Here is a 22,453-nt window from a genome sequence, read left to right as displayed (position 1 = left end):
AAGCTGTAATTTCATACACATATAAGGAGAGATCTGGAAGGGTATGGACCAAGATTTGATGGTGCTTGCCTATGGGTGATTTAGTTTTAATGAATTTCAAATCTTTCTTCACACATTTATGTATGAAATATGAATTTCTATAATGAATACACACAATCTGTATCAATATCAAAAATAGAAAAATAAAAACAGAAAACTACAGGTAGTTTCTTATATTAGAATCTTTTTTGTGGGTTCTCTAGAGAACTATCTGATATCCCAGTATTTGTTTCAGCTCCTTGACAGCTATCTTGAACCTCAGCTTCTTCATTCATAAAATTAGGAAGGTGAACCAGACCAGTAGATCACCAAACTAAGTTTATATCAGAGTCAAACAGGAGGCTTAAAAAAAAACACACCAGATAACAGACTGCAGCTAAACTTACCAATAATCTATATTTTCACATTAGAAAATATAGAAATAAATGGAAACCAATAAATATTCATTTAACCTAAGAATGTATTCCTTACCTTTGGGATTGTTAAAAGTGCAGTTTAAAAATAATCCTTACAGTTTAACTTTATAAACTGAAGTATTAAACATAATCCCAAATATTAAGTATTTGTTCTAAATAAATTAACTGTTCCATAATCAGATGATATAAACGGTTCATTCTTTTTTGTTCATTGTTTACAAAATGATATATTTGAATACATGTGTTATGTATTTATATGTAAAGAAATTAAAGGGATTCATACCAAAATACCACTTTTCTCTTTGTTATTTAAAGTGGCTCCAGGAGGAAAATAGGCAGTAGTACTTGTTGTAATATCCAAACTTTTACAAAGGTTGTCCTGGGTGGCACAGTCTACCCATCCAACATTAACAAGACCATCCTAAAATGAAAACAAAAAATAATATTGTAAGTTGAAAAAAACAGTTAAAAAGCATTTATATTTAGCAAAAATACAATTTCACTACCATAAAAATTAAACGTCTAAAAAGAACACAAAAAATGATGCAGATTTGAATAAAATGATTAATAAATTTGATCAAATAGATATAAAAATTACACCTCACTTAGGAAACATTTTAAAGCATACATAGAACCCTAATAATCTTTGTAAAACAAACAAAATCTTAGCAAACTCCCAACCTACAAGGACAGTTTTAATAGTGTTAAGGTATCAACACACAGACTGTACTCCCTGATCATAATACCGTAATATGATGAGAGCTAAGTAAGTAAAGTAACAAAATAACAAAAAATTAAGGTTTGGAAATGACAAAAAACACTAACTCTCTGGTTAAAGAGAAATTCATAATTAAATTATGGAATATTTAGGAGTGAATTAAAGCACTACATGTTAAAATATATTGAACACAGCCAATCAGTCAGAAAGACACTTATAATTATTGATCAGAAAACAAAGAAGATTACAAACAAGGGAGAAACCAGCAAAGAAAACACCTGGAATCATTTTTTAAATGTGTTTCTTAACATGGTGATACAGTTTTGCAAAATAATTGATGCTTACCAACATACCACTTAACCTGAGACGTGTCTGTGAGGTCAAACAATCTGGGGAGGGGAAAAGAAACTTATGAGGAAATTTCAGCTATTAAGTATTAAATCTATACTTTCATTTGCTGCAAACCATGATGTTAATTCTAAGGCAATTAAATGGGCTGTGCTGGTAGATACTGACTTTTATTTACTAGGTAGACACAGAGGTCAATGTCTCATTTTCCCTTCTTCTGACCTCTTCTCCCTCCCTTCCCTTTCCTCTTCTCTCCCCTTAGTTTCTCAGGATTTCTATCCAAAGAAAAAAGAAGGCATTTCCTCTCAAGCACCTCTTTAAGATCTTATTCTAAAATAGCTCCTCCTATCAACAGTCCCCTTGAACCAACGGATCTCATAATTTGGGGTGATAAAATGTAATGGACCTATCTGATTAACATATAATCAGAAGCACAAGCTGGAATTAAGATTGCAGGGAGAAATATCAATAACCTCAGATATCCAGATGACACCACCCTTATGGCAGAAAATGAAGAAGAACTAAAGAGCCTCTTGATGAAAGTCAAAGAGGCGAGTGAAAAAAGTTGGCTTAAAGCTCAACATTCAGAAAACTAAGATTATGGCATCTGGTCCCATCACTTCATGGCAATTAGATGGGGAAAGAGTGGAAACAGTGGCTGACTTTATTTTTCTGGGCTCCAAAATCACTGCAGATGGTGACTGCAGCCAGGAAATTAAAAGATGCTTACTCCTTGGAAGGAACGTTATGACCAACCTAGACAGCATATTAAAAAGCAGAGACATTACTTTGCCAACAAAGGTCTGTCTACTCAAGGCTACGGTTTTTCCAGCGGTCATGTATGGATGTGAGAGTTGGACTGTAAAGAAAGCTGAACGCAGAAGAATTGATGCTTTTGAACTGTGGTGTTGGAGAAGACTCGAGAGTCCCTTGGACTGCAAGGAGATCCAACCAGTCCATTCTAAAGGAGATCAGTCCTGAGTGTTCATTGCAAGGACTGATGTTGAAGTTGAAACTCCAACACTTTGGCTACCTGATGTGAAGAGCTGACTCTTTGGAAAAGACCCTGATGCTGGGAAGGATTGGGGGCCCGAGGAGAAGGGGACGACAGAGGATGAGATGGTTGGATGGCATCACTGACTCGATGGACATGAGTTTGAGTGAACTCCGGGAGTTGGTGATGGACAGGAAGGCCTGGCGTGCTGTGGTTCATGGGGTTGCAAAGAGTTGGACACAACTGAGTGACTAAACTGATCTTTGCTGAATATAGGTGCAAAAATCCTCAACAAAAGGTTAGCAAACTGAATCCAACACTGAAAAAGGATCACATACCATACCACGATCAAGTTGGATTCATTTCAGGGTCACAAGAAAGTTTCCACATATGCAAATCAATCAATGTGATATTTACAAAAAAGACAAAAACCACATGATCATCTCAATAGATGCAGAAAAATCACTTCACAAAATTCAACAGCCATTCATGATAAAAACTTTCATAAAAGTGGGTGTACAGGGAACATATTTCAACATAATAAAGGTCATTTACAACAAAGCCACAGGCAAAAACATAATACTCAACAGTGAAAAATTGAAAGCCTTCCTTCTAAATTCGGGAACAAAATGAGGATGCCCATTCCCATCATTTCTATTCAGGTATTGGAGGTCCTAGTCACAGCAATCAGACAAGGAATTGTTCAGAGCAATCCTAAAGAAAAATAAAGCAGGAGGCATCATCCTACCACACTTCAGATAATGCTACAAAGCTACAATAATCAAAAGAGTGTGGTACTGGCATAAAAACAGATATATGGATCAATGGGACAGAATAGAGAGCCCAGAAATAAACTCACACACCTATGGTCAATTAACTTTCAACAAAGAGGGCAAGAATATACAATGGGGAAAAGATGATCTCTTCAGCAAGTGGTGTTGGAAATGTTGGAGAGCCACAGGTAAATCAATGAAGCTGGAACACACCCTGTCACCATATATGGAAATAAACTCAAAATAGCTTCAAGACCTACATAGAAGATGTAACATCCTAAAACTCCTAGAAGAAATCACAGGCAAAACATTCTCTGACATAAATCATACCAATGTTTTCTTAGGTCAGTCTCCCAAGACAATAAGAATAAAAACAAAGTAAACAAATGGGACCTAATCAAACTTACAAGCTTTTGCATAGCAAAAGAAACCACAAAGAAAACAAAAAGACAACCTACAGAATGGGAGAAAATATCTGCAAACAGTGCAGCCAACCAGGGCTTAATTTCCAAAATGTACAAATAGTTCGTTCATAAAACCCCACAGCAAAAAGTCAACCCAATCAAGAAACGACCAGAAGACATAAAATAGACATTTCTTCAAAGAAGAAATACTGAAGGCCAATAGACACATGAAAAGATGCTCAATATTGTTAACTATTAGAGAAATGCAAATGATAACTGCAGTGAGGTACCACTTCCAGTCAGAAAGACCATCATTAAAAAGTCTACAAATAACAAATGCTGGAAAGGGTGTGGATTAAAGGGAATCCTCTGACATGACTGGTGGAATGTCAGTTGGTACTGCCATTATAGAGAACATTATGGAGCTTCCTCAAAGAACTAAAACTAATATTACCATATGATCCAGTAATCCCATCCCTAGGCATATATCCAGACAAAACTCCAATCCAAAAAGATACATGCAGCCCTATGTTCACAGCAGCACTATTCACAATAGCCAAGATATGGAATCAACCTAAATGTCTGTTAGCAGATGAATGGATAAAGATGAGGTACATATACACAATGGAATACCATTCAGTCATAAAACAGAACGACATAATGCCATGTGCAGTAACATGGATGCAATCAGAGAGTATCATACCAAGTGAAGTCAGTCAGAAGAAAGAGGAAGACATCATATGATATGGCTTATATGTGAAATCTGAGATATGACACAAACGAATCTACCTATGAAACAGGGTCACGGATATACAGAGCATGCTGGTGGCTGCCAAGGAGGAGAGGGTTTGGGAGAGGGATAGAGGAGGAGGTTGGGGTGACAATGAATAAACAAGGTGCTACTGTACAGCACAGAGAACTATACTCCATATCCTATGATAAACCATAACGGAAAGGAATAGAAAAGAAGAATGCGTGCGCATGTACAACTCAATCACTTAATTACAGCAGTAGTTAACACAACATTGTAAAACAACTATACTTCAATTAAGAAAGAGAGCTTTAAAGACCTAAATATAAGACATGACATCATAAAACTCCTAGAAGAAAACACAGGCAAGACATTCTCAGACATATTTTCTTAGATCAGTCTCCCAGGGCAAACACAATAAAAAAGCAGAAGTAAACAACTGGGACCTAACCAAGTTTACAAGCTTGGTTTTGCAAGTATGCACAGCAAAGAAGTCATCAATAAAATGAAGAGACAACTTAAGAAACAGGAGAAAATATTCGCAAATGATGTGACTGAAAGGGGTTAATAACTAAAATAGTAAACAGCTCACATGACAGAAATAAAGAAAAAACAAACGACCCAATCAGAATGGGCAGGGACTTCCCTGACTGTCTAGTGGTTAAGAATCCACACTTACAATGCAGGGGTCACGAGTTCAATCCCTGGTTGGGGAACTAAGATTCCACAAGCTGTGTCGTGCAGCCAAAAAAAAGAAAAAAGGCATGAGACCTAAACAGACATTTCTCCAAAGAAGACACATATACAGATAGCCAACAAGCACCAGAAAAGATGCTCAACATGGCTACTTATTACAGAAATGCAAATCAAAACCACAATGAGGTATCATCTGATACTGGTAAGGATGGCTATGATCAAAAAGTCTACAAATAAATGCTGGAAAATGTGGAGAAAAGGAACCCCACCAAACTGGTATAGCCACAATGGAAAATAGTATGGCAGTTCCTCAAAAAAACTAAAAATACATCTACTGTATGGTCCAGCAATTCCACTCTTGGGTATATATCCAGAAAAGACAAAAACTCTTAATTTGAAAAGATATATGCACCTCTATGTTCAAGCAGAACTATTTACAACAGCCAAGACACGGAAATAATCCAAGCGTCCATCAACAGACAACTAGCTTACAAAGATGGGGTATGGATACAAGGAGTAGTACTTGGCCATAAAATGAATGAAATGTTGCCATCTGCAGAAACATGAATGGACCTAGAGAATATTATACTTCGTGAAGTCAGACAAATACATGATATTTATATGTGAAATCTAAAAATACAAATCAATCTATATACAAAAGAGAACCAAACTTAGACACAGAAAACAAACTAATGATCACCAGAAGGGAGAGATGAGGGAAGGGACAAATTAGGAATGTGGGATGAACAGACACAAACTACTACACATATAACTGATACGAAGGATTTACTGTATAGTACAGGGAATTTTACCCAATATCTTGTAATAACCTACAATGGAAGGTATCCCACAAAAAACCAAACTGAATGCTGTACGCCTGAAACCAACACAATATTGTAAATATATACTTCAACTTAAAAAAAGCAATTAATAATTTTGTAGCCTTATGTGTAAAAAGATAAATATTCGTTAAATAAAAATTATAACATTAAATTAAAAAGTATAAATTGTACTTTGAAAACAGAAAATAATCAATTACAGTACCATACCTAAGACTTTTACCTAGTCTGTAACTTCTGAAGACCTAATATACAGCGCATAGTGATTATATCTAATAATATTGTATTAAATCCTTGAAACTCGTTCAAGGAGCAGATCCTAAATGTTCTCATGACAAGAAAGAAATGGTAATTATGTGACAGGATAGAGGTGTTAGCTAATATTATGGTGGTCATCATTTTCTAACATATAAGTGTTTCAGATCAACAAACTGTACACCTTAAAGTTACAGAATGTTCTATGTCAATTATATCTCAATAAAGCTATGGGAAAAAAAAGACTGTCACCTAAAAATCAAATGTCATGGTCTCTTCATCATAACAAAATAATAAATAATATTACCGCTTCCTTCAGAACAAAAAGTGATCAGCCAGCCAATACCAGCAGCAAATGCAGTTTGTATGGAGTTAACAAAATTTCCTTAAGAGAAAATAAAGAAAATCTCTGATCACTTACTACTCCACAATGGAAACCATTTTCTAAATGGGATTTCCCATCTAATCTCACCCATTTCCAACCTACTCTTGAGTAGTTTTCAGGACTCCTAAAAATCCTCTTGAGCATGTCAAATTCCTACCCTGACTTTTTTTCCCCAATCATATAAAATCTAAATTCATTATTAAGAAAGAAATTCAAACTGGCAAGTTAGGCCCCCTGTGATCTGAGCTTTGTCTACCCATTCAGTTGGTCATTCCTTCCCCAAACCACTCTACTCTTTACCCATTTTTTGTTAGATTCACGAAATATTGCCAGCTTCCCAAATACAGTGACCTTTTAAGGATTCCTCTTCACTTTCAAGACAGACTGGATCTGATTTCATTCAGGAAGACTTTCCTAACCCTTCCTCCTTTTCCCACCTGAATTCTTTCATATCCTTCATGCTTCCCTAAGCTTACCTTCTATCATAATAGTCATTACTCTGTATTTCAATGGTTTAATAATGGGGTCCCAGATGGCAAAGATTATATAGTTTATGACTGCAGCCCTAGTATTTAACAGCTTTGGAGACATAACTGGATTCATTGAATGATATGAGCATCCCTTTAGGAGTAAATACTATCATTTCATGGGTAATACAGAGTAATAACCTAATTCCCCGAAAGACACTTGATGAATTAAACGCCTGAGATTAGAAGAGTTATTAAACTTTAAAATTAAATTGAATAGGCATAAATTTACAACTGATATAGTATACTTATGAAAGCAATAAAGCACTTGTTTTACTAAATATTCAGTTGTACTTTCAAAGTTGCCTTTTCACCTAGCCCCATCTCATATCCATATCCTATATCAAAATTACTTTCATTTCTGTATAAATTAATTTATTAAAGGCCTACTATTTAGCAGAGCTCAGAACAAATGACATAATTCCTTTCTAAGAAGCATGGAAAAGATAATATGACCAGAACAGTAATATTACTACTGAAAAATCTGAAATACCAATTTAAAGTATCTTTGAAAATTAAGCAAATTATGAAGACAAAATTACCTGTCCATAATTCTGTCACTGTGCTTCTAACATGCTGCATGGCGAAGTTCATTAAACTTTCCTTTGATCTGTCACCATGGTATTTGACCGCAGCCTATATTTTTATTTATAAAATGAGAAACATCTTTTACTTTTCAAGACTCAAACAAATACCTTGATTCTCCATTATTCTGAATATGTAAGATATGTCTTTCAATGGTAGTGTTTTTCTAAATGACATGCTAAGAAACTTGATTGCACAGATTCCCTATCAGATATTTGAATAATATTATTTATAATTGTTTTAGTTTTAGTTTTATCACTTAACACTGGGGAGAGAAAGGGAAATTAGAACTTTATATTCGATGAGAGAAAATACCTGTAAAATACTTTTTAAATTATAAAGTACAACACGCATATTGGTTATCATTATATTCCTTAAGATGGAAACTGAAACTGGCAAACATTTTATTTTGTTAAAGGAATGGCATCTAAAAGTATTTACAGTATAATCAAAAATGTTTATTATGACTACAGCATAGTTAGATAGCACCTAAAATAAGAAAAACCAAAAAGATTCTACAAATTCACATATTGTGTTTTCTCTAGTATTCCTCGTTATAATGTTCCATCAAATAAAAAAAAAAAATGCTAATTTTATATCTTACCATTCCAGACCTAAAAATGAAGAGGCTGGGGTAACTGTTGACTCCTTTCATTCGGCAAAGCATTCTATCATCGCCACAGTTAACTGCTCCAATTCGAAGCAATCCATCTACTCCTTTGGCAAAGTCTCTCCACTATGAGGAAAAAATAGCAGTTCTCTGATAAAATAATTTACGTTTCCTTGAACATTCTTCAAACTATACTTCCTTAAAGGAGAATATATTCATGAAATAAAACCATAAACGTGAAAAAACATGATAGCTATTTCTGATAGTTAAATCCTAACATATTTTTAAAAACAAATAATAGATACACTGTAAATAGTAAAACTTTAATAATCAGGATGTAAAAAATACTTACTGTGGGAGCTAAATCATGGCAATGTGAACACCCTGGGGAGTAAAAGTTCACAAACCACAGTTCTCCAGAATTAACAGCAGCATCTAAAAATACATAAACCGGAACAACCTGTAATTATTTACTAAAGGTTTGTTCATGTTTTAGTTCAAAATTTTCCTTGAGATCAAAATGAAAAAAAAAAAAAGTTGCATATCTTTCATACCGCCTTTATCATTTTCTGTACATTTTTTTTCTGTAAGAAGAAAACACACTATTTCAACTGTCAAACAATACCTTTAGACAAAAAAACAACAAAAACCCTCTTCCAAGCTCTATTTCAATAAGACACAGTCTTGAACTGCATGATCTATGTCACCAAGAAGCTGTAAAAATAAAGGAAGCAACAGTCAAACTGCACATGAGAGGTTGTGTGGATGACAGAGATGGAGAAACGGCCAGAGAGACTGGGGTTTCAGGCTCTTCTACTATCTGCAGCACCGGTTAAGCATACAGTCAAATTCTGACAGCTACTCCAGGTTACAAAAGAATGCAGTACCTACAGGACAGTAAGGACTGTGGAGATTAAATCTAACCTTTGCTCTTAACAGGGGCTTCCCTAGTGACTCAGCTGATAAAGAGTAAGTCCGAAATGCCGGAGACCTGGGTTCCATCCCTGGGTTGGGAAGATCCCCTAGAGAAGGGAAAGGCTACCCACTCCAGTATTCTGGCCTGGAGAATTCCACGGACTGTATATAGTCCATGGGGTTGCAAAGAGTCAGACATGACTCAGCGACCTTCACTTTCACTTTTTGCTCTTAATAAGACATTTTCCTTGGAAAACTGCGTTATCTGAAGTATTAGATCAAGATTTTTAACAATTCAAAACATGAATACATATTTGTTAAAATAATAGACCCAAACACTACATAATATCTACTCAACAATTGCATTACACTTTATAATCTAACCTATAAAGGACCTGATACAAACAAAATCCATTCATTTAAAAATTTTATGATTGTAAGGATGTGCTCTAACATTTAAGACAAAAAGTTTAAGACAATTTGCTTTTGGCTAAAGAGTTTCCATATAATTCCACACTAAAATCAGCAATTTTAGAAGAAAATTTCCAAAGGTCATAATAAATTATAGTAAGACATCAAAACACGCACGCTATCTGAAACACATATAACTGATTCAGGTTAATTAGTAATGTGTGCAGTAAAGTTCACCTACATTTCAATGCAAGACACATGGATCTATGGGAAAAATTACAGGCAAAGTGTGTACATTAGGATTTTCCTGGCTCTTCTTTGGCAAAGTTTAGAAAGTCTAATGAATAGACCACTCTTATCTAGGTTGTCAAAATGACTACCACGCTGCCCTGGACCACCAACTGGTAGGAAGTGAGGTAAAATCTTGCATGGGCTCGGTCCCACTCCGCTGGGAGACGGCTGATGACAGCCCAGAGGTTTCTGACACTCTCCTCACGTGTGTTCTGTGTTCATTTTCTGTTCAGTCTCAGGGATCCCCACTGCCTCCTTCTGTACCACATGATCTACTTGGTGACTTCTTCCCGTGTATTTTTACTTAAGTTATTGCATTCCTCACCTCTGTTCAGTTCTCTTTATGTCTTCCAACTCTTGATTCAAAAACCTCTAACTCCTCACTCTGTTCATTCAATATTCTCCTAAGTTCTTTGAACATCTTTAAAGTGATGAAAGGGAAAACCTACAGCTAAGAATACCCACCAAGGCTGTCATTAAGATTTGAAGGACAGACTGAAGGTTTTACAGAGAAGCAAAAGCTAAGAGTTCACCACCATGAAACCATATTTATAAGAAAAGTTATAGGGACTTTTAAAAAAAATTTTATTATTTTTTTAACTTTTCTTTTATTGGAGGATAACTGCTTTACAATACGGTGTTGGCCTCTGCCATATACTAACATGAGTCAGCAACAGGGGACTTATCAAGTGAAAAAAGAAAAGGCCACAACTACAAACATGAAAATTATGGAAGGAAAAAATCTCACTGTTAAAGCCAAATATACAATAAAGGCTGTAAATCTGTCATGTATAAAGCTAGTAGGAAGGTTAAAAGACAAATTAGAAAAATCATCTATATCTACAATAATTAAGAAACATACAAAAATATATAGAATATGATGTTAAAATCTGTGAATGTGGTGGTGAGGGAAGCAAAATGCAGGGCTGTTATAATGAGTTTGAACCTATGAGATCAGAAACTTAAAATAATCATACACACATACACAGACTGCTATGCAGTGTGAGGAGTATCCTCAGCAACTACAGTTTCTGTGTGCTGTAATTAGACTCACTGGAGTGATCATTTTGAAATGCATAGAAATGACAAATCTCCATGCTGGGTAACAGGAGCTAATATAGTGTTGTAGGTCATTACACTTCAAAAAACCACCTCACAGAAAAGAGATCAGATTTGTGGTTAGCAGAGGCAGGGGTGGGGGAAAGGGCTAATTGGATGAAGGTGGTCAAAAGAAACAAACTTTTACAAGACAAATAACTACTAGGGATATAATGACAACATTACTATCAACAATGCTGTATATTACATATAAAAGTTGTTAAAAGAAAATCCTGAACGTTCTCATTACAAGAAAAATTTTTTCTATTTAATTTTGCCTCTGTGAGAATGAAAATTGTTTTCCACCTGGTACTCCGTTTTCATACAGTACTTCTAACTAATTTGCCCACTTTCCACTATTATTGACAATATTTGTAAAACTCTTATCAAAGTTCAATGAGGTGTTTCTGTACAACTCAGTGATCCAGAAAAGAACAAGTATATTTCAAAATGTGATTTTCAATTTCTAAACTATACAGCTAATGTTTGTCAATATTTATACAATTATAGCTAGTAGCGTGTTAGCCCCAGAGAAAATGTTAAAAAAAAAAAAAGCTGAAGTGCTTTGAGTTCCTCTTTCCATTTCTTGCGTTTGTCTTCAAAAGAATGCATGTATTGTGTGGGTACTACTCCAAATGACTAGTGTTAAGTGCAGGATGTTCTCTGTTTTTGCAGATACTATCTAGAACTTGTTTTTAGTAACAATGTAATACTTTTCTGTGACTTATAAAAAGATAATACAAATCATGTTTAATGGGAAGGATAAGAACTTCAAAGTGAAGTGTACTAATCACATTTTCTCTTCTGTATCACAGTTGAATTCTACTCCTGATAAAAGTGAACTATGCAATCCAAAGAATTGATGCTTTTGAACTGTGGTGTTGGAGAAGATTCTTGAGACTACAAGGAGATCCAACTAGTCCATCCTAAAGGAAATCAGTCCTGAATATTCATTTAAAGAACTGAAGCTGAAACTCCAATACTTTGGTCACCTGATGTGAAGAACTGACTCATTTGAAAAGATCCTGATGCTGGGAAAGATGGAAGGCAGGAAGATAAGGGGACAACAGAGGATGAGATGGTTGGATGGCATCACCAATTCAGTGGACATGAGTTTGAGTAAACTCCGGGAGTTGGTGATGGACAGGGAGGCCTGGTGTGCTGCAGTCCATGGGGTTGCAAAGAGTCGGACACGACTGAGCAACTGAACCAAACTGATGTAATTTGGATTAACTCTCCCACCACAATTGCAGAACTGGACAAAATACCAAAGACTTCTGTTGAAAGCATCAGTTACCAATGCGGTTGAAGAATTACGGAACCCCAAGGAATGGGAGGAGGTAGAAATCAGGGGGCCAATGTTTGCCACCTCTTGATAGGCAAGAAACTAAGCAGAGCTTTCAATAGATTCATGAGACAAGAGGAACAAAAACGAAGTTTAGGGCACACGTAGAGAGGGTTCTATATATAAAGGTGAACTGAAAGGAGATGGGTCTCATACAAGTCCAAAGCTCAGCTTTTGAATCATTTCAATCACTGGAAAAAACTGATCTAAGGTTGTTAGTGACTCTAGTTAAAAGAAAACAGAATTTCTCTCTAGAGCAAGAGAATATAAAATACCTTAAAAATAACTTCATACTTACTTATTAGTTACACAAAAGACAAATTAAGTAACCCCCAAAATAGAAACTACTGGTAATAAGAAGAGACCCACACCAAGTAGGCTAACGTGATATTTACATAAGCACAAACTGATAAGGACTATCCATCCTTATCCTCCTCCCTTGGCTTCTTAACTGAAACTCTGGGATCACCCTGCCTTAGTCCAGTCACACACAGTGTAGTATTAGAGTTCAAATGGAATACTGACCACTTTGCACTGAACCTGTCGGTGTCATTTAATTATTTCTGGATAACTGTCCCTAAGATTTTGTGACTGTAATCTATTTTTAACTACTATTTGGAGTTCTACACGAACTATTAGCAGTTCTTAATTTAACCTTTTCTCTGTAATGACTAATCTGAAAAAGTCTGAACCCATGTGCAATACAGCCATCAAGACAGTCATTCTGGGTAGATTCATGGATTAACCAGCTTGCAGGTTTTGTTCAGTTCCTCTATCTCTAATTCCAAAGTTTTCTGTCCCATAGGACCACAAAATACTTACTGATAGACTAGCAGATGAGACAATAATGACATAAAAAGCAATAGGTTTATATAACTACCTGCCAGTAAGTTATGATTCTGCTAGCCTGTGACGTATCAATTCTGCCTACCAACAATACAAACAAATAACATTTTCTTTCATTTCTTTTATAGAGAAGATATTAATTAATGTTCCTTAGAATTTATTCAGGCATTCACTACAAGACTTTAAAATAATGCACTGTATAGCTACCTTGTAGACCTGAACTATGTTGTAGAAAATATGAATATGATGCAACTTTTGCTTAGAAAGAACTGTACAAAACTCACTGGTTGTAACACATTGTTTATTAAAATGAGAAATTATATACATTTTGCACCTAGTAAGTTATTTTAGTTAAATGAAACTGTAACAAAGCAAAATAAAATTGAAATATGATTTAAGGTAAAATATAGTTTTAAAGTAGAATCTTTTATTAAAAATGTACTAGTTTGAAAGTATAAGAATATTAAATGTTTTCTATAGTACACTGCAAAGTACAGAAGTATATTTTTATATCCATTTTCACACAAATCACAGATCAAAGTAAATCTACTTGCAAAATGACCACATACTTATTTAAAACTCTGAAACACAAAACCAGAAGGATTTCTGCAAGTTTGCAGGAAGCTCACATGGCACACAAACTTATCCTGAACTGATATGGGGGCTATGTATAATTTTTACTTCTTTCATTTAGTATACATACTGAGGCATTTCACTGCATAAATATTTTTTAAAACTAGCATACTGCCCACATTCTGTTAAGAACTTTGTTTTTAGTCAGTGCTGATATTTTTATTTTGTTCTCACCCAGTTTTTATGCATATATATGTACACCTTGTGTATGATTTGCATTATACTGCATATACATTTTGTACTAGGCTTTTTTTCATATAACATACTCTTAAATATACACATTTTTTAATAATGTGAAAAAATACAGAAAAATAGGATATTGGAAGGCAATGGCAAGCCACTCCAGTACTCTTGCCTAGAAAATCCCATGGACGGAGGAGCCTGATGGGCTGCAGTCCATGGAGTCGCTACAAGTCAGACATGACTGAGCGACTTCACTTTCACTTTCACACATTGGAGAAGGAAATGGCAACCCACTCCAGTGTTCTTGCCTGGAGAATCCCAGGGACGGGGGGCCTGGTGGACTGCCGTCTGTGGGGTCACACAGAGTCGGACACGACTGAAGTGACTTAGCAGCAGCAGCAGTCAATTATACACAGACACAAATATAGAATGTTGAGGATGTTGCTAGCACTTCTGTGGTTTCCTCAATTGCCAAATAAGAGCAATAATAGTAGCTAATACACAGGAATGTTAGAAAAGTTCATTAACACAATAGAAGGAAAGTTGATGATATGCTAAAATCTACAATAAAAGAAACTATGATAAAATCTCGATGATGATTATAAAACATTATTTAAAATACAATATATACCATTTGCCTTGCGAAAATTAGAAAAATTTCTAAATTCTAAATACATTTATTTGTCTTTGAGGGAATTTTAGTTAAAGAGACTGGTCTTAAACTAGTTTTTGAAAATCATAAATGCACAAACTTACCAAATTCTCTTCTCTCCAATGTTATGATTTCAGGATCATCATCATAAATACCTAATTTTAGAAATAAATAAAATTATAAAATTAAAACTTTGTCATAAAAATAAGCACACTAAAAATGTCATTTTCTTTCAATCAAAAATCAGATTATTCTAAATCTCAAGTTGAAAAATCTATTCTATTTTTCTACAAGTAAAGCAAAGAATAAATAGTAACAGTGGTGGTACATTTATTAAAGAGTGATCAAAAGACATTTCCTGATATGTACTGTCACAGGTGCATGTGTTGGGGGTGTGGCTCCTAACAGTTACACAATTTCATCTCCACAGAAAATTTTTATTGTTTTTTTGAAAAAGCTGTTATTTGAAAATAATTATAGACTTTTATTAAGTTGTAAAAATAGCTCAGACTCCCATTTACCCAGCTTCCCCTAGTGGGGACACACTATGTAATTTTTGTACACTATCCAAACCAGGAAATTGGCAATTGTACATTAATTTCAGACTGCATGTTTTTCTTTTTAATGTGCTATCATTTAAAAATGTTTTGTATCACTAAATGTCTTATACAGAGTATTTGCAGAGGTACAGGCAAACTTAAATATAAAATTTATTTAATAACACCAATGTAGGAAAGTTTCTCATTACTACATAAAATAGCAATGGATAAATATTAAGTGATGGATATATACAGAGGTTAGTATTTGATTTTCTGAGACATATGATTTCTGTCACAACTATGCACCTCTGCCCTGAAGTGTGAAAAATAATATGTACATAGATGAGCAAAACTGCATTCCAATAAAACTTTACAAAACCAGGTGGCAGGCCAGACTTAGCCTGTGAAATACTGACTACCGACACTTGTTATAGACTATCAAACGATAGTGAATATACCTGAAAATACTGAAAAGTCAGTCTCAAGAAATAAATACTCCAGATGTAAACTGAGAATATTTTATTGAGTCTAAGATAAAAGCATACTTCAGTTCTCAGCCTGCATTTGAGGCTAATAAATGGCCACTGGGTATCAGAATGCTCCCTCTTCGCTTGACACCTGTGTTTACTTTCCCCTCCCTCGATCTCTTTTACTTGTTTACTCTCTGCTCTTGCCTTCTCATTCCTGTCACACTTAAGCCATTATTCATTACTAATTAAGAAGTATGGTGTTTCTACCAAAGTGACCACTATTAAAGGAATCTTCAATCTTTCCTGGAAAATATGATGCTATAAAAATACTATACGGCTTCAATATTTAACTTCTAATACAAATATTTTAAAAAATTAAATACAGTCGTTATAAGTATTTAACAAGATTAGGACCAAAACACCTCCATACTTACTCAGGCATCTACATACTAGACTTTCCTTTTGAATTCCACTCCCATGTTGCATTAAAAAGAGGGTCTAGGGGATGCACATTAATTACATAAATAAGCTAACTGGTGCAACAAAATTAATTTTCTAAATTTACTTGAATAAACAATAGCTTCATAAGGAATATCTATCATCTTACCAAAATCATAACGGTAGTAATTCCAGCTTTCATACTGGCCTCCTTGATTGTCTGCAAGTCCCTTTTCTCCGTATTTGTCATATTTTTTCCGCAGATCTTCATCTTTGAGTACTTCATATGCTCTATTTATTTTCAAAAAATCACTATGTGCATTTGGGTTATTCTATTAAAAATATTAGATATAATATTTGTTTCAGATACACAATCAACTAATTCTGAGAATTCTTTGCAAATGGATACCAAGATAAGGAGAAGTAGTACAATATGAAATGGGCATCACACATTGAAATAAAAAAGCAAAAAACTATTTTTAAAAAACTACAATCTTAAAAAATAAGAAAAGTAACAGAAATGAGAATTAATGCCTCAAGAGGTTGACAGAGGTGGTCATAAAATATGACTTCTAATAGATGCAACAGAAAAAAGGGACTAATTAATCCTTGGAAACAATATTGTAATTATGTGTGACCTCTAAAACAATCACAAAGAAAACTTTAGGTTACCTATTTGAGGCAAAATCTACAATAAAGTATGTAACCCAATCTATCATATAATGACATAAGAACTAATACCAGAGTAATAACTCAAAACTGGATTGATACGTTTCATTTGTCAGTGTTTCATACAATTGCTTTTTGAAGAATGCTTTCATTTAAATAGGCAAGCCCGAACCATTTTGGCACCAGTGACCCTCTCAAGGAAGACAATTTTTCCACGGATGGGGTGGGGCATGGGGTGTGGTTTTGGGATGACATATGCACATTACATTTATTGTGTTTTTATGTCTATTATTATTACATCAGCTCCACTTAAATTTTCAGGCTTTAGCGTCTAGAGGTTGGGGACTGCTGAATTAAATACTTAGGTGGGTCTACCATCTTTCATACAGAAACTTAAAAGAAATGACATTTGAAAATTTAAAGAAAAATTTGAAAAAATGAAAATCCTAAACACAATAGAATGTTGATCTCAGGAAAAGATTACCAATTAACAAGAGTTTTAGAGAAATACCAATTGTATTGCTCGGCTTTATGTGACGGAAATAAAAAGAATCCTACTTAAAATTCTATCTAGGGTCTTCCCTGGTGGCCTAGCGGTTAGGATTCCTTTCATTGAGGTGAAATCCTCAATCCCTGGTCAGGGAAGATCCTGCAAGCAGAGTGGTGTGGCCAAAAATAAATAAAAATAATTTAAAAAATAGTTATTGAAGTTAACAATAAAAACTCTATCTAGAAAATTATAATTAAATCCTTCTTCTTGATGAATATCAAATCTCATTAAGAAAAAAATGAAATGAGATAAATTATAAAAATATCTTCAGAATTAAAAGTTTTGAAAGATTACATTATGGAATACATAACCAAATACTTATGATTGGTATTAACTGGATTTGGCTGCCAAGTTTTAATTTGTAATACTTTCTGACTCTGGTTTTAGATTTGTACATAGGAGAAAAAAGTGGAAGCATGTTATTAATAGCTTTTGCTGCTGTTTTTAGCAAGACATACCCTCTATGTTCTAAGCAAATAATTTTTCTTACTGTTCTAAAATACTTGATTTTAACCTGCTTTACAAAGAAAACTACTTCTGCTTTGTGATTAACATCTATAAAAGAACTGCTGGCAATTAGTTTTCAAGTTTCGAAAACTGCATTTTGATATTGACATACCTTTAACTCCTCTAAACTTAGAATATTTAGCTTCCTCTGTTTTTAGTACAGATGTTGAATTATGATTTTTGACTAGTAGTGGTTGTTCTTAAGAATTCTGAGCACTAATTTAAAACACATTAATCAGACATGGTTAAAAAGAAATTTTTACCTACCGGGTTTTTATCAGGATGTAGCTTCAATGCCAATTTCTTGAAAGCTTGTCTTATTTCTCTACTGCTTGCAGTTTTGGATACTCCAAGTAAACTGTAAAAATCCTGATCTGTACCCACTAAAATGGCCATATACATTATTAGAAAAAAGAGTATGACCCTTTTCAAGTCTCTGACATAGTCATCTTTATTTAACCAGACTCCCATTGTTTTTCTTGTATAAGTTCTGATTTAAATAAACATTAAGATAATGCCACTGGTTCCAGTTGATGTAATATGCAAATTTGAGAACTTCTGTCCACATTACTCCAAAAGTGAAATAGGCATCATAAACTGTCTCCCCAAATGTTAATCTAAAAGAAAAAAAATCAGGTAAAATACATTAAAAACAAACAAAAAACCCCAACCCATCAACAGCACTATTCACTAAATAACATGACCAGTAATATAATCTCCAGTAAATGGCAAATCAGGGTGAGGGCCTCAGGCTCTGTTCTTTGGGGGCCCGCTTCATTCCTTCCATTATCTAGGTAGCCAGATTCAGGCGATCAATCGTGTCAAGACAGCAGATAAAGGTAAAAAAAAAAAAGGCAGCTAGTGTGGCTGCAGCTACCTAGAACGTCTTACAAACAAATGCAGCAATTCGCTCTCTTAGCATCACAACAGGGGAGGGGGTGGTGAACAGGAGGCGAGGAGCTACTTCCTTCCTTCTTCTACCCAGCTTAAGACTGGCCCTTTTGATCTGCTTCCTTTTTGGTTATTTCTCCAACCATTTACGCCTATCCAGTTTTCATTTCAATCACATTTCACTTGTAGGAAATATCCTTTGGGAGTACAAGAAAGAAGCACCAGATCCTTCCAAAGAGTCTGTATTTTTCATAAAACCGATGCAAGAATTTCTATCACTGTAACAGACAACGTACAAAGTCGCCCGTTTTTTCCTCTGAATTTTCTCAGAAGGTACTTTTTTTCTATCTAAGCAGTTACTATTTTATATAACCAGCAAAATAACTGCAAGTTAACTGTAATTTCATTACAAAGCTTACATTTGACATAAAAATAGAAAAAAAGAAAAGCAACCAGTTATTCAGACACACTAACCTGGGCAGGATAAAAATAAAATTAAATCACATGCAAATTTGTATATATTTTAGTTCCAAAGATTTCATAATGTTTCGAAAAACCTAACTTTCCTAAGCATTCTCAGTTCTTCCTTTCGTCATTTAATCCTAAATGCCTATTTTAACTTTTTTCTCACCTGTGAACGGTTTTCGATTCATTTCTAATCCTTCCTTCTCACGTCACCAAAAAAACCTTTGTAAAATAGAGCGATGAAGATTAATAAACATCCAGACCAGAAAACAACATTTAGAATAAAACAGATCTCATATTAGCAAACACCACTTGACAAGTGCTATTTGTTCCCTGCCCAGCGCTGGTTCTCAAAGTCGGCGTGGGCGTGCCTGACTTGCGGCGCGCCGAGGTGCGGGGACAGGTGGAAGCTGCAGGTAAATGCAACACGAACTCCTCACTGCCAGCACTCCAGAATGGGTTGCGGCGAGTGGGAAAAGATGCAGACATCGGGAGCCAAGGGTTGCTGGTGTGTGAGACCGCAGACCGGGTTAGTGAGACGGGAATCTGGGTAACTGAGGCTAAAGGGAGAAACTGGAGCAAAAAGCAAGGAACCGCTGAAGAAACGATGGTGTAGCTAGCAGGGGGAAAGACGACTGGGAGCGAGAACACAAAAATCCAGCCACAAGAGCGAAGAGCGCGGGCAGGATTCCAGCGCACAGGCCGTTTCGCCCCTCCCTTCCCGGAGAGCCCAGGCCGCCACCAGCTCCAGCAAAGCCCCGCTCCGGGTCCAAGCCCACCTCGGAGTTGCGGGGTCGTCTCCTGCAGTTACTTCCCCATCCTCAATCCCCGGGGGCGGACCCCACGCCGCCAGACACGACCTATGCGCTCCGGAGGGACGCACGCGCTCTCTGGCCGCGGGGAGCCCGCGACGGGGTTGGACCAGCCACCCCGGCAGCCACCCGCGCGGCGGCTCCGCTCGGCTCCTCACGCCGCGGTCTCCCAGGCGAGGCGGGGCGGGGCCTGGCGCGGGGCATTGTGGGACAGCGTGGAGGCCGCCGCCGGGGAGGATTCGCCTCAGGACCTGCGCGCCCAACAGGGTGGGCAGGGCGGCGTAGGTTTAGGTTGACGTGGCCCTCGGCGCGGAATCCGGCTCCGGCTCCGGCTCCGGCTTCAACCCGGAGCTGAAGAACACGCTGGAACCGCGACGCCCGCGCACCCGCACCACTGCGGCTGGGCGCGCCGCGGGCCGCACGCAGGACGACGTCACCCGCCCCTTCCTGCTCCCGTTGCTGTGGTTACGGCAACTATTCGGAGCGCTGGTTTAGGCGTGCAGTTTCTCGCTGACCCTGTTCTTAAACGGAAAGGCAGACCCATTACAATACTTTTCTGTTTGGTGGGTGAGCGGGGCAGAAAGGAGAAATTTTGAAGGAAAAGGGAAACTTAACTGAAGTGACATTGATAGCAGTGTCAGTCCAGAGTGAAGAGGCAGTAGGAAATTTGGAAGAAATAAAAATATTTATGAGTGTATGTAGGCGACAAACGTGAGTGTTCTACTGTTTTGCCCGATTCTTGGTCATTCAAGCTGGAAACTGGGGAGTTGTGCATACTCCTCTCTCCCACATTTACATCTAAATGATGTGGTTATAGAAACTGCATTTTTATCTGGAGCATTATAACTAGGCTTCCCGGAGTGGTAAATCAGCCTGCCAGTAAAGGAGAGGTAACAGACACGGGTTCAATCCCTGGGTGGAGAAGATCCCATGGAGTAAAAAATGGCAACCCATTCCATTATTCTTGAGTGGTAAATACCATGGATAGGGGAGCCTGGCGGGCTACAGTCCATAGGGTCACAAGAATTGGATATGACTGAGAACACTGGAGGACTGGCGTGCTGCTATTCATGGGGTCACAAAGAGTCGGACACGACTGAGCCACTGAACTGAGAACACTGAGCGCCTAAACTGAACTGAGAACACTGAGGGCACACACAGTATAACTAGAACAGTTGAAGTAGATGCGTTTGCAACCATCAAAAGAAAAAACATCCTAATGAAAAGAATGCCTGCTTATGACATCAACCTTAATATAAAGGGTTCAGTTCAGTCCCTCAGTCATGTCCGACTCTTTGCAACCCCGTCAACCGCAGCACGCAAGGCCTCCCTGTCCATCACCAACTCCCGGAGTCCACCTAAACCCATGTCCATCGAGTCGGTGATGCCATCCAACCATCTCATCCTCTGTCATCCCCTTCTCCTCCTGCCCTCAATCTTTCCCAGCATCAGGGTCTTTTCAAATGAATCAGCTCTTCACATCAGGTGGCCAAATTATTGGAATTTCAGCTTCAACATCAGTCCTTCCAATGAACACCCAGGACTGATCTCCTTTAGAATGGACTAGTTGCATCTCCTTGCAGTCCAAGGGACTCTCAAGAGTCTTCTCCAACACCACAGTTCAAAAGCATTAATTCTTAGGCGCTCAGATTTATAGTCCAACTATCACATCCATACATGACTATTGGAAAAACCATAGCCTTGACTAGATGGATCTTTGTTGGCAAAGTAGTCTCTGCTCTTTAATATGCTGTCTAGGTTGGTCATAACCTTCTTTCCAAGGAGAAAGCGTCTTTTAATTTCACTGATCCAGTCACCATCTGCAGTGATTTTGGAGCCCAGAAAAATAAAGTCAGCCACTGTTTCCCCATCTAATTGCCGTAAAGTGATGGGACCAGATGCCATGATCTTAGTTTTCTGAATGTTGAGCTTTAAGCCAACTTTTTCACTCTCCTCTTTCACTTTCATCAAGAAGCTCTTTAGTTCATCATTTTCTGCCAAAAAGGTGGTGTCATCTGCATATCTGAGGTTATTGATATTTCTCTCATCAGTCTTGATTCCAGCTTGAGCTTCCTCCAGCCCAGCGTTTCTCATGATGTACTCTGCATACAAGTTAAATAAGCAGGGTGACAATATACAGCCTTGATGTACTCCTTTCCCTATTTGGAACCAGTCTGTTGTTCCATGTCCGATTCTAACTGTTGCTTCCTGACCTGCATACAGGTTTCTCAAGAGGCAGGTCAGGTGGTCTGGTATTCCCATCTCCTTCAGAATTTTCCATAGTTTATTGTGATCCACACAGTCAAAGGCTTTGGCATAGTTAATAAAGCAGAAATAGATGTTTTTCTGCAACTCTCTTGATTTTTCCATCATCTAGCAGTTGTTGGCAATTTGATCT

At 36.7% G+C, this 22,453-nt stretch overlaps 1 protein-coding gene across 1 annotated transcript in view; it reads right to left on the bottom strand.

Moving 5' to 3' along the window:
• DNAJC10 (DnaJ heat shock protein family (Hsp40) member C10) overlaps positions 1-20,446 on the bottom strand; it is a 48,119-nt gene extending 27,673 nt beyond the window's left edge. Inside the window, exons 1-11 of the mRNA XM_055397674.2 lie at positions 20,023-20,446; positions 19,410-19,465; positions 18,155-18,504; positions 16,331-16,493; positions 14,819-14,869; positions 8,693-8,775; positions 8,335-8,466; positions 7,688-7,781; positions 6,541-6,618; positions 1,519-1,562; positions 739-876 (exon numbers count right to left, since the gene is read on the bottom strand). Of these exons, the coding sequence (XP_055253649.2) occupies positions 739-876; positions 1,519-1,562; positions 6,541-6,618; positions 7,688-7,781; positions 8,335-8,466; positions 8,693-8,775; positions 14,819-14,869; positions 16,331-16,493; positions 18,155-18,358 (987 nt within the window). The 5' untranslated portion in view covers positions 18,359-18,504; positions 19,410-19,465; positions 20,023-20,446. The remainder of the gene's footprint in view (positions 1-738; positions 877-1,518; positions 1,563-6,540; positions 6,619-7,687; positions 7,782-8,334; positions 8,467-8,692; positions 8,776-14,818; positions 14,870-16,330; positions 16,494-18,154; positions 18,505-19,409; positions 19,466-20,022) is intronic.
• Positions 20,447-22,453: the final 2,007 nt, after the last annotated feature.

Source organism: Moschus berezovskii, chromosome 2 (genome assembly GCF_049115385.1).
Source record: "Moschus berezovskii isolate FMDL1 chromosome 2, NW_MosBer_1.0, whole genome shotgun sequence".
Lineage (NCBI taxonomy): Eukaryota > Metazoa > Chordata > Mammalia > Artiodactyla > Moschidae > Moschus > Moschus berezovskii.
Note: the sequence above shows the minus strand (reverse complement) of the source record. Positions and strands in the feature narration are given on the sequence as shown.